Source organism: Chelonoidis abingdonii, chromosome 15 (assembly GCF_003597395.2).
Source record: "Chelonoidis abingdonii isolate Lonesome George chromosome 15, CheloAbing_2.0, whole genome shotgun sequence".
NCBI classification, from domain to species: Eukaryota; Metazoa; Chordata; order Testudines; family Testudinidae; genus Chelonoidis; species Chelonoidis abingdonii.
This window is the reverse complement of record NC_133783.1, coordinates 30,815,784-30,833,413: the sequence shown is the minus strand read 5'-3', so window position 1 is coordinate 30,833,413 and position 17,630 is coordinate 30,815,784. Positions and strand designations below refer to the sequence as shown.

The 17,630-nt window shown below is 40.9% G+C and overlaps 1 protein-coding gene and 1 long non-coding RNA gene across 3 annotated transcripts in view; one reads left to right on the top strand and one right to left on the bottom strand.

The window, feature by feature from the left end:
• LOC142047814 (uncharacterized) overlaps positions 1–1,130 on the top strand; it is a 498,924-nt gene extending 497,794 nt beyond the window's left edge. Inside the window, exon 3 of the long non-coding RNA XR_012657070.1 lies at positions 42–1,130. This is a non-coding gene — a long non-coding RNA (uncharacterized LOC142047814). The remainder of the gene's footprint in view (positions 1–41) is intronic.
• Positions 1–17,630, bottom strand: part of PTEN (phosphatase and tensin homolog) — a 105,813-nt gene that overhangs the window by 68,714 nt on the left and 19,469 nt on the right. Inside the window, exon 2 of one of the 2 annotated variants that reach the window (XM_075072683.1) lies at positions 9,756–9,840. In XM_075072683.1, coding sequence (XP_074928784.1) covers positions 9,756–9,840 — 85 coding nt within the window. Of the gene's footprint in view, positions 1–9,755; positions 9,841–17,630 lie in introns of those variants that run through there. The other variant, XM_032770326.2, reaches the window with a different exon arrangement.

Genomic DNA, 17,630 nt, shown 5'->3' with positions numbered 1-17,630 from the left:
AACTATTTCACACTTGGGGACAATGTATACCTTCAAGTCAGCAGCACTGCTATGGGTACCCACATGGCCCCACAGTATGCCAATGTTTTTATGGCTGACTTAGAACAACACTTCCTCAGCTCTCGTCCCCTAACCCCCCTACTCTACCTGCACTACATTGACAACATCTTTATCATCTGGACCCATGGAAAAGCAGCCCCTGAGGAATTCCACCATAATTTCAACAAATTTCCATCTCACCATCAACCTCAGCCTGAACCAGTCCACACAGGGATCCACTTCCTCGACACTGCAGGGATAAATGACTGTCACAAAACACCACTCTATACCGGAAATCTACTGACCGCTATACTTACCTACATGCCTCCAGCTTCCATCCAGGACACATCACACGAACCATTATCTACAGCCGATTTCTAAGATACAATCACATTTGCTCCAATCCCTCAGGCTGAGACAAACACCTCCAAGATCTCTATCAAGCATTCTTAAAACTACAATACCCACCTGCAGAAGTGAAGAAACAGACTGAGAGCCAGAAGAATGCCCAGAAGTCACTTAGGGCATGTCTACACTACAAAATTAGGTCGATTTTATAGATGTTGATATTTAGAAATCGATTTTATACAGTCGATTGCATATGTCCACCCTAAACACATTAAGTCGGCAGAGTGCATCCTCACTACTGTGGCTCGCGTCGAGTTATGGAGCTATCCCACAGTTCCCACAGTCTCCGCAGCATGGGTCTGTGCTCTTGTTGGCTTTCCTGCTGCTTCATCAGATGCCTCATGTCCGTTTGCTCCCACATTAGCCTCAGTATCGCGTCCCGCCTCCACTCTTGGTGCTCACTTAATTCTTTCCTGGCCTCTGCCACTGAATGCCTCCATGAATTAAACTGTGGCCTATCAGTGCGGGAGGACTGCATGAGCTCAGAAAACATGTCATCGCAAGCGCGTTTCTTTCACCTTCTAATCTGTGATAATCTCAGGGACGGAGATGATTGGGGGAGGATAGAAACATTCTACGCTCTACGTTCAGGGGTGGGAGGGGAGGAGAGATCGCATGGTCACCTGTGCCACTGAGTTCGCCACGCTGATCAAACAGGAAATGAAATTCAAAAGATCCCAGGGCTTTTCCCGTGTACCTGGCTAGTGCATCAGAATTTAAAGTGCTGTCCAGAGCAGTCACAATGGAGCACTCTGGAATAGCTCCCAGAGGCTAATACTGTTGATTTGGGTCTGCACTAACCCTAATTCGACCCAGCAAAGTCAATTTTAGCGCCAATCCCCTTGGCAGGGAGGAGTATAGAAGTCAATTTTAAGAGCCCTTTAAGTTGACAGAACGGGGTTGGTTGTGTGGACGCAGTCATTTTTAAACTGACCTAATGCGGTTAAATTCGACCTACCCCTGTAGTGTAGACAAGGCCTTAATCCAGGGCAGGCCCAACAAAGAAAGTAACAGAATGCCACTAGCTGTCCCCTTCAGTCCCCAACTAAAACCTCTCCAGTGCATCATTAAGGATCTACAACCTATCCTGAAGGACGATCCCTCACTCTCACAGATCTTGGGAGACAGGCCAGTCCTCGCTTACAGACAGCCTTTCAACCTGAAGCAAATATTCACCAGCAACCACACAACAAAAACACTAATCCAGGAACCTACCCTTACAACAAAGCCCACCTTAATTGATTAGTCTCATTAGAGTTGGTATGGCAACACCCTTTCTTCATGGTGTGTGTGTGTGTACTACATATATCTCCATCCACCTACACACACACACACCCCACTTCCTACTTTATCTTCCACTGCATGCATCCGATGAAGTGGGTTTTAGCCCACGAAAGCTTATGCCCAAATAAACGTGTTAGTCTCTAAGGTGCCACAAGTACTCCTCGTTCTTTTTGCTGATACAGACTAACATGGCTACCTGAAACCTATCAGTTGCCCAAGAAGATTGAAATACATTTGCTAACAAGGGCATTACCTATTTTTTTAAAAATTTTAAGAGACTTCAGAAGCATATCCACCTGGATATCACCTGATTTTAGTGATGCCTACACCATTTCTATTTCTTCTGGTGTTACTGGGCTAACTAGTACTACTCTTTCATTGTATGTCAGTCTAGGCATGTTAAGATACTGCAATATGCTAGTTCTCAATTCTTCCATTTATTCATATTTGCTAGTATCTCTCTCTCAAATATTCCACTAGTAGTTTGTAAATCCCTTGGTTTTCTGGTGTACTCCATTTTGTCCTTAAGGTACTGCATAGCTGTTCTGGGTCTTAGGCTGGAAATAAGTCTGCTAGATTTGTTCCTCCGCTCATAAAGCTTGTGTCTGGCAAAATGTTCAAATGTATATACATTCCCTGCATATACATTTAATATCATTACCAACTATAACAACCATAAACCATATATTTCAAAGAAATATTTTATTTTAATTTCCTCCTTATAATTGATATTTCTAATATCCTTTTAATACTTACAAATTTTCCTAATTTTAATTTCTGTGCCATGATTTATTGAAAACTACTTAATATGCCTAATACACGATATAAAATCATTCTAAAGATTTCTGCCACAGAGGCAGTATTTTTCTGAACATGCATAACCATTTTGTTTTGTTACATTCAAAAGCTGTCCCAGTTCCACTTTCCTGATACTTACAGGGCCCTTGATTAAGTGCTATTTAACTTTAATCTAATTAGTTCCCAGTTCTTGTCTCCTGCATTTGGTTCCAGGACTGAGTTCAAGAACTTTTTACGCTTCTGGTATATAAAGAGTGTGAGATTGACCCACCCTGTGTATTTTCAGGCTTGCTGGGAGGGAGAGGGGGGGAAAGAGGAGAATGCAGATTGAAGCTTTTTCCTGTGGAGCTGTGTGCAGACTTGTGTTAACTCAACCCTTTTCCTCTGTGCACTGATGAAAGGGTCTTGATAGGAGTTGACTCAGTCGCCCTTCACTTTTATTTCTTTTAAACTTCCCAGCTATGTTGAGAACCAAAACCTGGTCTCTAAAGTTGTGTAGCCATACTATGACAGGATGTGGTCTAGTCAAATTTCTGTTGTGTAGTGTTATCTCAATCCTGTGTGCTCTTTCAATCTTAACTTTATCTGATCTGACCAACCGATTCACGACTTTCAGACTAAGTTTCCAAGTATTTATAGGTTATTTGCCTTTGGTCCCTTACAGCAGCCCTAGAATCCTAGTATTTTTTCCTAGATCTCCCATTTCCATATTCTCCACCTTTTCAGTCAATGGTTTGATAGGAGACACTGGGTTCATACCTCTCTCCTCTTGACCCTCCAGGTCATCCTCAATGCAATAATTCTAGAGTTCATCTCTGTAATGGATACTACTAGTTTATCTATTTACTGTCCAGCTGTCATTTAACATTTTTTCAAGCTTGCTCAAATGGGTTTCCAGCACCAGAGTTAAATTGGCAGTAATCTGTGGCACTCTGAGCCATCCGCAGGACTGCTAAATCTTCTTCTCACTCCAGTTCTTTAACTTGTATATTATCTTCTTTTGTTTTACCTTCTCCAAACTTTTCAGAGTTGCCAACTTGTTGCTCAGATTTCTAGATAGATATTAACTATAAGTCCACCTATTTCACACTTTGTTTTCTGGCACCGCTGCTGTTCTTTGTGATTCTTCAAAGGCGATGGACCTGCCAGTCATGTCACTTCTCAACTTTCAGACCGGAGAACAGCGTGCATCCTGCTGCTGCAGTACCAGTGAGTTCAAGAGATCGTCCTCAGGCTGCAACTCTGCTGCTCCTTACAGACCTCCTAGAAAGTAGGGTGGACAGGCCAACCCATTCACTTCTCTTCTCAGCTTCCCAGAAAATAGAGACAGACTACCTCCTGCTACCAGAAAGGCTACTGGTGTGGTAACACCTTCACTGTGTATATCTCAACAAAGAGGCAAATGGGCCTCTCGCTCACCTCCAGCAATGCTGATAGTGTAGCTCCAGTGGTGATGGGGAACAAGGGCCTTCTGCCTGCTCAGATCTTCTCTACTCCTATTCCTACAAATCTATTCTTACCTGTCTCTACTCTTCTCAACTCCCAAAATGGTATAGTGCCACTGTCAGTGGAAGGATCTGCTGTAAATTTTGCTGAAAATTAGAGAAGGGGTGAGTGGGAGGTAACAAGAGCTACTTCCTTGCTCCACCAGAAGCCACATGACCCTTTTAAAACTTCTTGGTAATGGTCAAAGATCTCAAGCTGCTTGAGTCCTTTAGGGCATGGAAAGAGAAAGTCATCCATGTTGGAGCTCAATTCCAGTCCCTCAAAAGGAAGAGCCTCAACTGTACTCACTTGAGGAGTCCTGAAGTCTGTAGTCAAGATACCCCTAAGGGAGCCCAGGAAACAGAAGGCAACAAGAAAGCTGCTGAGACAGGATAAATATGGGAATCCTGGAACCAATGGAGCCCAGTATGAACCTCTAACCTTCACTCCTAGTAGCAGTTTAACTGACATCTCCTAGAACCAAATAACTGCTGCACACCACAGAGGAGAGAGAGAGAGAAAAAGGGAAGACAAAGGCTGTTTCTCTGCTCAGCAACAAAGCAAAAAAAAAAAAAAAAAAAGGCAAAAATCAGGCCCAAAAAGAGGAAAGCACAAATAAACTAAAAAAACAAGAGTTAAAAGTCCTAACGGGTATAGTGACAAAAGTAAAAAAAGAAAAAAAAAAAAAAAAAAAAATAAAAATGCAGAAAGCAGGCATAATCCGAAACAATACATGAAAATAAAACCATATAATAAAGTGTTGTCATTTTAAAAAATAATAAGAAGATACATTTAAAAAAAAATTAACTCACAAAGGCTAAAAAATCAAAGTTAAACTTTGTAAAAAGTTAGAAAAGGAACCATGTTAAAAAAATTCTTGACTTCTTGCATCCATTCTAAAGACATAAATGGGCCCTTTTCCAAAGGAATGTGGTCTGTAAATAATCCAGCGTAAAAAAAAACTAATTAACAATCACTTGACATAGAAAACATCTAGGCAAATTTGCTACAAAAATACACGCACCTCATAAATTCAATAACCTAAACATAAACATAATTCCAAAATCCTTAAAGGTAAGAAGCATTAAAACCTAGCCTCCTATAAAACAAACACAGGAAAAACATGGGGTATTCTCTTTTTCCTGCCAATCAGCAAGGTATTTGTAAAAGGCAAAAAAAAATCTTTTTAAGCAATAACTAGAAAAGAAATATTTTTCCTTTCAAAAAATCAGAAGGAAAAGGCTAATATTAGCTACAGAACAGCCTAATATAAAAATAATACGTTTAAAAAAAACAAAAAAAAAATACAAACAATAAAAACACTCACACCACTACAGCTATAATATGTATGGATAATATAATAACTAAAACGCAGTATTTCTGCATTTGAATCCACCTTGAATACCAATTGTTGTGGCCTGTCAGAAGGTTATAAATAAAAAAACACTAATGATTTAAATACACTTGGTTAAAGCAAAAAAAAATAATTCATTGTTGATACCTACTCAGATAAAACTAAATGCTGTATGTCTCCAATACCAGTAAAAACCAAATTTGTTAATGTATCAGAAAAATTATGTTTAAAATCACAACCAACTAGGCTCTGAAAGCAAAGATATGGAAAAGTGCCCACCTCCCTATATTTGCACATGAAAATACCATTCTGTCTGCCCCGAGACCTACAAGCCAGTGGCTGAAAAAACAAACAAAACAAAATTAAACACCAAATCACAAGGTTGTACAGACTTATGACGTCTCTAAAGCGTGAGTGTGCTTGTTTTCATGACCTGTGCTCCAAAGCCCTAGTAGTAAAACATTCACTCAAATACCTCTCATTGTAAGTATTAAAAATAATAAAACCAAAGTACTGTATAATGGGCAATGTGTATTGTTAATCTCGAAAAAAAAAAAAAAAGCATTTTAAAAATATAAGTGTTAGCAACCCACCAGTAGACAAATGTAAATGTAATGTAAGTACTGTATTTACCAATAATCACATTTACTATTTGCCACAACCAAAAAGTATCAGCTTACTGTAAGCACTGATTTAGCTAAATTCTCTCTCAATCTTGGCATTAAATAGCAAACAGTTATCAATCATCTGTTAAAAAGTAAAAAGGTAACGTAGTCCCTAAAAACACCAAAAAGGCAATGTGGAAAACCAAACCTTCATATTATAGATGCAAATGGCGATATGTTAAAAATTGCCACTGCAAAAAAACCTAACAGTTTACTATTGGTATAACATTTTCTGAATGGTCTCCCACAACTACTGGCATACTAATGTTACTATCTCTAATTGTTTTGGTTTTAAATTGTATGTGTTTAATTAAAATGTTTAAAATGTGCTGTTAAATAAAACAAATGTATGCAAAGCTAGAGCCACAGACCCAAATAACCTCCCAGTATTTTCTATTACGCAAACTAAATAAGAAGTGACATTGGCGATTAATAATCTTAGTGTCAAAAGGGGGATATGTAGGAACTGGATTTTATAATATCCCATAAGAATTAACATATGATTTGATTTCATCCTGCTAGCCACCCTTTTTAAATAGCAAAATGAAATGACCCTCTGGGACTATGAGATTCTGTTTTCCCATATGCATTACAAATTGGGCCCTCTTTAACGCTGTTTTAAAATTCAGTTAGTAAGAGACAGGATTCTCTATTGTGTCTATGTTAAGTAGGTTAGAGGAACATTGGAGGCCTGGGTCTCAATGTAAATTGTCTTAGTTCTTAACTGTAAAACTTATCAAGGCTTAATCTGCAATGCCTTTTTGCTCAATATAAAATATTACTGTTTGTATTCTCAATCTGTTTGTGTAAATGAGGAATGTATGCATCAGGAAAAGATAAGGTGTGAAGGCCATTGTTATAGCCAGATGATCAAGGAAGAGGAAAAAAAAGACTGAAAGGACATCAAAAAATAATCAACGCCCATCCATAATAAAGGGCAGATTGACAACCCTGAGGACAATTTATTAAATCAGAACAAAGGACAGGATGACCCTCTCCGAAATGTATTGGAATGTTTACACCAATTTAGTAGTAATGGGTCACAAACTGACACTGCAAAATCCATAGACTTCAACAAAAAAAACAACCCCTATAAGAACAGGGTGCTTGGCCATGGGACTTTGGGTTCGTCTTGTCACACTCCAGGAGCATCAGATCACGACCGATAGAGCCCTGCTCCCCTCTGCGACCAATCTGGCTGGCCATGGACTGGCAACCAAAACATCAATGCGGGGGGTGAGAGAGAGAGAGAGATTGTGTGTGTGTGAGAGAGAGACTAAAAAGCGTATGCTAACTGCTGTATTTTCAATAAATGCTGCGTATTTGCCTTCCTCTATAAAGATCCCGTATGCTTTGTACGAGTATAACAAAAGAGGACTTTGGGCAGCACTTACCTTGGGAGGCTCCCCGGAAGCCATGACGTGTCCTCCCTCAGCTCCCAGGCAGAAGTGCAGCCAGACAGGTCCACGCACTGCCTCCGTCCACAGGAAATGCCCCCACAGCTCCCAATGGCCGTGGTTCCCAGCCAATGGGAGATGCAGAGGCAGCGCACAGAGCTACATGGGTGCACCTCCACCTAGCAGCTATGGGTACCTGTGCCGCTTCCAGGAATCTGCATGGAACCAGGGAGAAAGCCTGCCAGCCCCTGCCAACTATCCTCACTCCAGCACCAGTGGGGATCCTGAGCTGCTTCCCCTCTAGAGCACCTGTGGCACCCTAAGAGTGCCCCCAACTCCCATGACAACCCCAGACCCTCCCTCCAAGATTTAGTAAGGAGTATATAGTACACGTCACGGACAGGTCACGGGTAGTGATTTTTTTTTTTTAATTGCCCATGACCTGTCCATGACTTTTACTAAAAGTACCTGACAAAAAATAGCCTTAATTATGGACTGATCATGTGAGTTATTGGGCACCCTGAGAATTATGAATAAAATCTCTCCTGAGGAGCACAGTGACAATACTTCGTTAAAAATTGTAAACAAAAGTTGTTTTGTGAAGAAAAAATTATGACAAAGACCAGTCAAGCACCACCTTGGGAGTTCCCAGATCTACCTACTGAGACTGTCATGAAACAGGGCACAAAATGTGGGGGGAGGGGGGAACTGACAGGACTGATTTGCAAAGACCAGGACCCACATCTGTGGTTTCTCCCGTCGGTGCTGGAATCACACAGATATGCAATGAACTGGTTCAATAAGAGCTGTTACTTGTAAATAAATCAATACTGCACCTCTCTCACTCCATCCTTACTATGATTTGTGAAAGGCCTCTCAATCATAATTTACACACACCCTACTAGACAGTCCTTCACACACCCTTTACCAAGCCCCTGAGAGGCTGTGGCCCTACACTTTGAGAAATGTTGCTCTAGTAAGTGCATTAAGATGTGTTAGCATTGCTCATGTAATATTAAGAACACTAGGACACATACATTACTTGCAATATAAAATTCAACCATTATGCACACAGTTGTAATAATTTGGTTTAGCTAACCTGGTACTGAGCATGGTTAAGCTTCAAGTGTAGACAGAGGCAGCTAGTTGTGCAGGGTTTAACCATGATAGAGTAAACTGAAACAAACTATATAGGGTTATCTAAATGTTGTTGAACATGGTTTGTCCTCATTTATACCTGAAGCTCAAGCACTCTCAGCATGAGTTCAGTCAACCCAGTTGCTGACAACTGTGCGCATAATGGTTTCGTGTTACAGTGGAGACAAGGCCAAAGCACTACGCAACTATTGAGTACAGTGCCTTTTATCTAACAGAGAAGTGCCTTAATACTCTGAACTAGTATTGCAAAATCCCTTTTAATTTAAATATCAATGAGGATGTGTTTTAAATAGGTTTTTAACTTCTGGCATATATATGATGGACAAAGGAAGTCTGAAAGTTCTCCCTTCTCCTCTCCAAGGCACTGGGGTTTTAGGTTGTTTTCTTTAATGCCATTTACACCTTGGAAATACCAGGAACAGGCAAAACCAGAGAAGACCTGGTTTGGTAAGTATTCCCCCCTCAGACAAAAGAGGAAACAATGCTGAAACTTTAATGAACATTTTTCTACAAAGTGTTTAGACATTGGAGTTAAATGGACAAACAAAAAATACTTTAACTAACTGTGCTTCCCTCTCAATTCCTTAGTTTTAACTCTTGTGAGATCATGATTTCACTTATTCTCCAGTTGCCACAGAGGGTGGAATTTTCAAAGCACCTGAAGTGATTTATGAACATAAGTTCTATCAACTTTAAAATGGGACTCGTGCTCTTAACTCACTTATGTTTCTGGTAAGTATTTCTGCTTGGTATTTTACATTAGAAATGTAAGGTTAGCTGCCCTGGAAACCTCAGTGAGATTTTCAAAAATCATCTGTATGAGTAAGGGGTCATGCTTTTAAGTCATATATGCACTTTTCCAACACAACTAGCCCAGATCAATGTTACACCTGAAAAGCTGATCGTATGAATTTGAAGTTTACATAGAACAATGGCCTAGAATACAATCCCTAGAAATACACTTCATTTTACAGAAACAGAACCAAAGACCACTTTTACATCAAACTTTGCCCTCCTGTAAGTACCTCTAAGCAGAAGATCACGTGTACTCTAGCCAACCTACTTATTACAGGAATTAAAAGTTAAACTATTGCATGAATTATGAGTATTTCAAAAAAACAGATAAGCAAGTAATTCACAGAGTAGCAGCAAAAATATAAATCTTACCTTACTACATCATCAATGTTGTTTCGGTATACTCCTTCAAGTCTGTCCGCAGGAAAACCCATAGCAATTATGTTTGGATAAATATCTGAATATTCAAGTTAAGGAAACCTTTGGAAAATACATTTGCAAAGTATGAATTAAGTTCAACAGTTCAAAATTACTTTAACGAAACATGGCTGTTAATTAAGGAACAAAAATAAAATAAGCAATGATTCTTTCCAGAATTTTTTTTTAGGGGGAGAGGTGGGGGAAATCTAGCATAACAGACTAATCCCTACTCCTGAGGGCATTCTGCGCCAAAATATTAAAATTTTTGTGCCAAATAAAAATTCTGCACACAATATTTTAAAATTCTGTCAAATAAATGTGACGGCTTGAGCATGGCAATAGAGAGCACAGGCCACTTGCTGCACAGAGTGGGAGATCACTGTGTAGCTCCCCCCAGATACAGACTCAGTGGTGAGGCTGCACCCAATCCTGACACAGCACAAGGACAGGGCCCTTCTGTGCCAGGTGTACCAGGAGTGGACAGGCAGGCTCAGCAAGAGGTTCTGAGTACAATGGTAATGGGACTCTGTAGAGGTGTCCAGGTGAAGTGGTTGGGGCTCAGTTGAGGGGGTCTGAGTGTGGAGGGAAACACAGCTCAGCAGGGGGTATGGGTGTCGGGGGCAGATGCAGCTGATTGAGGCTCGGTATGGTTTGGATCTAGGTAGCTCATCAGTGGTCCAGGTGCAGGGGGAAATGGGCTCATGGGGGGGATGAGGCTCAGCAGGAGGGTCTGGATACGAGGGGGTCTGGATGTGCAGGGCTTGGGTGGATGGGGGAGCAGCTCCCTGTACAGAGATCCCACCTCTTGCAGTTGAGGAGCAATGGGCGCAGTAAGAAGGAGGGAGAGTTTGCAGAGCTTCCTTCAGCTGGGAGAGAAATCTGGGAGTGGGTCTGACCTGGCCCTGGATACTATGCAAGGGAAGAGGAAGTCCCATCCTCCTCAGCCCAGTTGGGACTAGCAGCTGAGCCCAGCGCAGGGTAGGAACCACCAGCTAGATCTTCCCTAGTCCCACCTCCTGCCCCACAGTGATTTACCTCTCTGCCAGCTGTCCTGGGAGAGTCGCATGACCAGTCTTGTGGCTTTCCTTTGCTTCCCCCTCAGAAAGTCATTTTTCTGTGGGGAAGCAAAGAAATCTGTGGGAGACAAATTCTGCGCAGTGGTGCAGAATTTCCCCAGGAGTATAATCCCAGAGCACACTGAATATCTGCCACCAAAAAAAAAAAAAAAAAATGTTGCAAACTCAGCCAAAATTAATCCATCAGAAAAAATTACAGTTGGACAAAACACTAACATTCACTAGAAAAACAATCCATTACAGAACCAAGATAACAAGAACTTAGAGGAAAAAGTGCTATACTTCTTCACACCTACAGCAGCCACACCTATAAAAGTTAGTCATTTTAAAAATAAAAATGTTTTGCAGTTTTAAATTACAGAAACATTCCAAACTAAAAGCTACCTTAAGCCATCAGCAAGATCCTAAAATAGGTAGCTCAGTACTAAAGAGCAACATTCCACTTAAAGATACTGAAATACATGTCTCAGGTAAGGAGGGACTGGCAACCCTACATAAATAATGCCATCTATCACTTAGAGCTAATGGTTGAGGTGGCATTCTATCTTCAGTATGTCTGAAGTCCTTAATATGCAACATTCAGCAGATGAGCATTTACAGTATCTCGGAAAGATTATGAAGGTACTTCTTTACAGTATAGATGGGGAAAGCCCAATTTCCCCATTTTGGCCCCAGCATTAGACTATTCTGTCTGAACTGCTCCTGATCACACATTTATCTCAATGCGATACATATAATCTGAGGAAAGAACATAACAAGCATCCTCTTTAAAAAAGCTGACTGCTTCTTGGAGCAGCTACTCCTGGAATCCACAAGAGGAGAGGCAACTCTTGATTTATTCCTAAATGGAGCACAGGGATCTGGTCAAAGAGGTGAACATAGCTAAACCACTTGATAATAATGACTACAATTTAATTAAATTTAATGTTCTTGGGAGGGGAGGGGGGAAGACATGAAAAGCCCACCACAGCAGCTTTTAATTTAAAAAAGGAAACTACACAAAAATGAGGAAGCTAGTTAAACAGAAATTAAAAAGGTACGGTCACAAAAGTAAAATACCTGAAACCTGCACGAAAATTTATTAAAAACACCATAAGAGAGGTTCGAATTAAATGTATACCACAATTTAAAAAACAAGAGGACCAAAAAGGTGCAACCATAAAGGATAAAGTGAAAGAAATGCTTAGAGGCAGAAAGGCATCCCTTAAAAACTCGAAGTTAAATCCTACTGAGGGAAACAGAAAGGAGCACAAATGTTGGCAAGTCAACTGTAAAAGTATAATGAAGCTGGCCAAGAGAGACTTTAAGGAGGAACTAGCCAAGAGACTCAAAAGCTAACAGCAAACTATTTTTTACGTACATCAAAAGGAGCAAGCCTGCAAAACATTGTGGAATCACCACTGGATGACTGAGGTGCTAAAGGGACACTAAAGGAAGATAAGGCTATTTTAGAAAAATTATATCATTTCACTGCAGAGGATGTGAGGGAGATTCCCATACCTGAGCCATTCTTTTTAAGTCAAAACTCAGAGGAACTGTCCCAGGTTGAGGTGTCATTAGAGGTGGTTTTGGAACAAACCAAACAGTAATTAAGTCACCAGGACCAGATGTTATTCACCCAAAGGGTATGACTGAACTCATATATGAAATTGCAGAACTATTAACTGAGCTATGTAACCTCTCTTTTAAATCATCTTCTGTACTAGCTGACTGGAAAATAGCTAATGTGATAATTTTCAAACAAAAGGCTCCAGAGGCGATCCTGACAATAATAGGTCAGTAAGACTAACTTCAGTAATAGGCAAACTGGTTGAAGTGAAAATAAAAATCAGAATTATCAGACACAGATGAACACAATTTGTTAGGGGAAGAGAACGTGGTTTTTGTAATGGGAAATCATGCCTCGCCCATCTACTAGAATTCTTAAAGGTGAGGAAAGCAAACATGTGGACATGGGGCATCCAGTGGATACAGTGTACTTAGATTTTCAGAAAGCCTTCAACGAAGGCCCACACCAAAGGCTCTTAAGCAAAGTAAGCTTATCATGGGATAAAAAGGGAAGTCCTCTCATGGATCAGTAACTGCTTAAAAGACAAGCAACAAAGGATAGGAATAAATTATCAGTTTTCAGAAGGGAGAGAAGTAAACAATGGTGTCCCTCACAGGGATCTGTACTGGGACCACTGCTATTCATAAATGATCAGGAAAAAAGGCTTATCAGTGAAGTGGCAAAATTTGGAAAGGGTACAAAATTACTCAAGATAGTTCAGTCCAAAGCTGACTGAAGAGTTACCAAGGGATCTTACAAAACTGGGTGACTAGATAACAAAATGGCAGATGAAATTCAGGGTTGATCAATGAAAAGTAATGCAATTCGAACTATACATACAGAATGATGGGAACTAAATTGGCTATTACCATTCAAGAAAGATCTTGAGTCATTGTGGATAGTTCTCTGAAAACATCCACTCAATGTGCAGCGGCAGTCAAAAAAGCTAAAAAATGTTAGGAACCAATAGGAATAGATAAACAAAAGATCATATGCCAGTATATAAATTCATGGTATGCCCACACCTTGCTTATTATGAGGAGGTCTGGTCACCCCAGCTCAAAAAAGATATTCAAACTGAAAAAGGTTCAGAGAAGAGTACAAAAATCATTAGGGATATTGAACAGATTTCATATGAGAGATTAAAAAGACTGGGACTGTTCAGCCCAAAAAGAGAGGGCTAAGGGGGAATAGGAGAGGTCTGTAAAATCATGAATGGGGCGGAGAAAGCGAATAAGTATGTGTTATTTATTCCTTCACATAACAAGAATGACAATGATGGAGTCATCCAATGAAGTTAGTAGGCAGCAGGTTTAAAACATAAGAAAGTACTTCACACAATGCACAGTGAACCTGTGGAACTCATTGCCAGGAGATGTTGTGAAGGCCAAAATTAAAATAGGGTTTAAAAAAGAATTAGAGAAGTTCATGGAGGATAGGTACATCAAGGATTATTAGCCAAGATAGTTAGGGATCCAAGCCCATGCTCTGGGTGTCCTCAGCTTCTGATGCTAGAAGCTGGGAGTAGATGACAGGGATGGATCACTCAATTATTGCCCATTCTGTTCATTCCCTCTGAATCACCAGCATTGGCCACTGTCAGAAAACAGGACATTGGATTAGACAGATCACTGGTATGAGCCAGTATGTCCGTTCTATGTATAAATGAAATGTTTGTAAGAATAATTAAATGTTTAAGTATGAGCAGCTACATACCATAACAGTGCTCAACATTTGCACTAAAGTCCCAGATATCGTAATCAGTATCTTAGTATAGTATCAGAGGGGTAGCCATGTTTACTCCTTTTACACATCCAGACTAAGAGTCCAGTGGCACCTTATAGACTAACAGACGCATTGGAGCATGAGCTTTCGTGGGTGAATACCCACTTTGTCGGATGCATCCGACGAAGTGGGTATTCACCCATGAAAGCTCATGCTCCAATATGTCTGTCGGTCTATAAGGTGCCACAGGACTCTTTGCTGCTTTTATCTTAGTATAGTTGAGACAAATTATTTTTTCACAGACTAAGTTCTAAAATAGAGATAATATGCATACATGAAATCAAAAGAGCTTAGAAAAGGAACAGTGAATTTGAGTATAAAAAGCCTGGCTGAATAAAATTTAAGATGCACTATTTAAAGATGAACCCTCACTGGATGTTGATTAGATGAATGTAGGGTTAAATAGTAATCCACTAATTAAACTTTAAATTATAGTAACTCCTCGCTTAACGTTGCAGTTATGTTCCTGAAAAATGCAATTTTAAGCAAAACGGTATTAAGCTAATCCAATTTCTCCATAAAAATGAATGGGGGGGAGAAGGGGTAGGTTCTAGGGAAATTTTTTTCACCAGACAAAAACACTTATTTTATACACTCTCTCTCTCTCACTCTAAGTTTTAAACACATACTTTAATACTGTTGAGGTGGTAGAGTCAGAGGGTGGGATATTTCCCAGGGAATACCTTACTGCCAGAAGATGAACTAGCACTCAGCTGAGCCCTCAATGGTTAAACATGCTGTTGTTAATGTAGCCTCACATTCTACAAGGAAGCATGAATGGAGAGAGGAGGCAGCATGACAGACAGAGAGACACAGTGTGGGTGGCACACTGCCCCTTTAAGTACGCTGACCCCACTTTAAGTACACTGCCTTTTTAAGTAGATCAGCAAGTGGAGAGAGCAGCTGCTGCCAGAAGCTCCCTTCACCCTGAGCCCTGTCGTGTCCTGTCCCCACCACTCTGGAGTGGAGGTACAGGAGCAGGGGGAGAGCGACACCCTGACATTAGCAACCCTCTTACCCCGCCCTCTGCACAGCAAGCAGGAGGCTCCCAGGAGCAGCTCCAAGGCAGAGGGCAGGAACAGCACACTGCAATTGGGGGGGGAGGGGGGGACAGCTGAACTGCCCAGCATATGATAGCCTGCTGGGCAGCTGCCACACAGACAACTTACAGGAGCGGGGAGCTGATGGAGGGGCTGCCAGTCCACCCTAGTTCCAAGCCCCCATCACTTAGCTCCAACAGGCTGCTCTTTCTGCAAGCAGTGGACAAAGCAGGTGGCTGCCAAACATTATAAGGAAGTAACGAACAACTTTAAACAAGCACGTTTTCTCTAAATGATCAGCAACGTAACAAAACATTAACCAGGAAAAGGTTAAGTGAGGAGTTACAGTACTGCAATTTAAACCATGAATTCAGAGACTTGTCTTCACGTTTTCTTCTTTTCTGAATATTACTGTAGTCCTTCAGATATTAGAATATAGAAAGATATGAGTACACAATCAAGCTAAATAAACTATAAATACAATAAATGAATTTTTAAAACTAAGAAATACTACCCTTATTATAAAGAGCAATGAAAAAAGCTGAAGAAATCACTAAGATGGTAATTTGCCACATCTTCTGACGATATGAATATTTACACAAATTATCCAGTATTACTCAAAGATTAGCTACAAGATAACAGTTAAGTAATTTTAGTTAACCATTCCAAACTTCCCACAAATCTGTTTGCAGTCTATGTGGCTTGTACTGAAGTAATAAATTTGAGACCTCGGTATTTACAAAAACTGTTAACCAAAATATTTAACAAGTTGTGGAAAGTACAATAAAGTCTTAAAACAGTTTAAGAATTTAATGTATTAAACTTTCAAAAAAGTCACAAACAATACACAGTAATCCTAATACTACAAAGCAGTATCTATTTTAATTTAAAACAAGTTTATTCTCAGGTACTAATAAAAATATGACTATAGTCAAAACATCTAGATATCTACCGTTAAACATATGCCCAATAGTTTTTAAAATGCTAATTTATTCTGGAATTCATCAATCTTGTACAATGGGTAATTTATTAGTTACCTTTTTCTTTTACTAAACCTCAATTTTTAGTCAAAGTTAAAAATAAAATTTACCATTTAATATTTAAGTCAGTAAGCTTTATTGGATTTACTGGATACCATATGAAACTCCAACATACAGTCAAACCTCGCAATAACGCTCCCCGCCATAACGCAAAATCGCATACAATGCAATCATAAGTTCACTCCCCTCTAAGGCCTAATACTAGTGGTCCCCAACACCATGGCACCCACCGGGACACTGATGTGCCCCCACCTAGTGCCCAGCAGGGGAGAGAAGCTGCGGCCCCCACACCTGCCGGGGACAGAGAACTCCAAGGTTGCAGGCGCTGGTGCTCACTGTCCCCGGCAGGCGCGGGGCCGCAGCTTCTCTCCAACCTGCCAAGGACAGAGAGCACCGGTGCCTGCAGCCCTGGAGAAGCCAGAGAGAAGCCGCGGCCCTGTGCCTGCCGGGGACAATGAGCACCGGCACCCGCAGCCCTGGAGTTCTCTGTCCCCAGCACGCATGGGGCTGCGGCTCCTCTTGAACCCAAAGAGAAGCCACGGCCCTGCGCCTCCTGGGGACAGAGAGCACCGGCGCCCGAAGTCTCTAAATCCTGTCCCCAGCAGGCACGGGACCGCGGCTTCTCTCCCCTGCTGGGCACTTGCGGCTCTAGGCAGCGCACATCAATGTACCGCGTTGGGGACCACTGACTTAAACTGACACAGCTTCAAACCCTTCTATCCCACACCCCCGCATTTATTGCGATGGAATTTTTTGGACCCCAAACATCGCGTTATAGCAGGGTTTCACTGTACATACTGTCTTGAACATTAGACAGCATGCAGTCTACAGCTTTCTGTTGAAAGTAGTAATAAGCTGTGTTCAATTAGTATAGTTACAAAAAATTAGCTACTGCTTTGTATTTACTTCTATGTTATTAATTATTAAATTTTTACTCTACAGCAGGGGTCAGTAACCGTTCAGAAGTGGTGTGAAGAGTCTTCATTTATTCACTCTAATTTAAGGTTTCACGTGCCAGTAATACATTTTAATGTTTTTTAGAAGGTCTCTCTTACTAAGTCTATATATTATATAACTAAACTAGTGTTGTATTGTAAAATAAAAAAGGTTTTCAAAATGTTTAAGAAGCTTCATTTAAAATGAAATTAAAATGTTGATCTTATGCCGCCGGCCTGCTCAGCCTACTGCTGAGCTTGGTTTCTGTTCACCTAGGCTGGCAGCAGGTTGAGCAGGAACTGTGGCCGGGACCCTGGCTGGCAAGGGTCCGGCAGCCAGAACTCCAGACTGGCAGTGGGCTGTGTGGGGCCGGGACCCCAGACCAGCAGTGGGCTGAACAG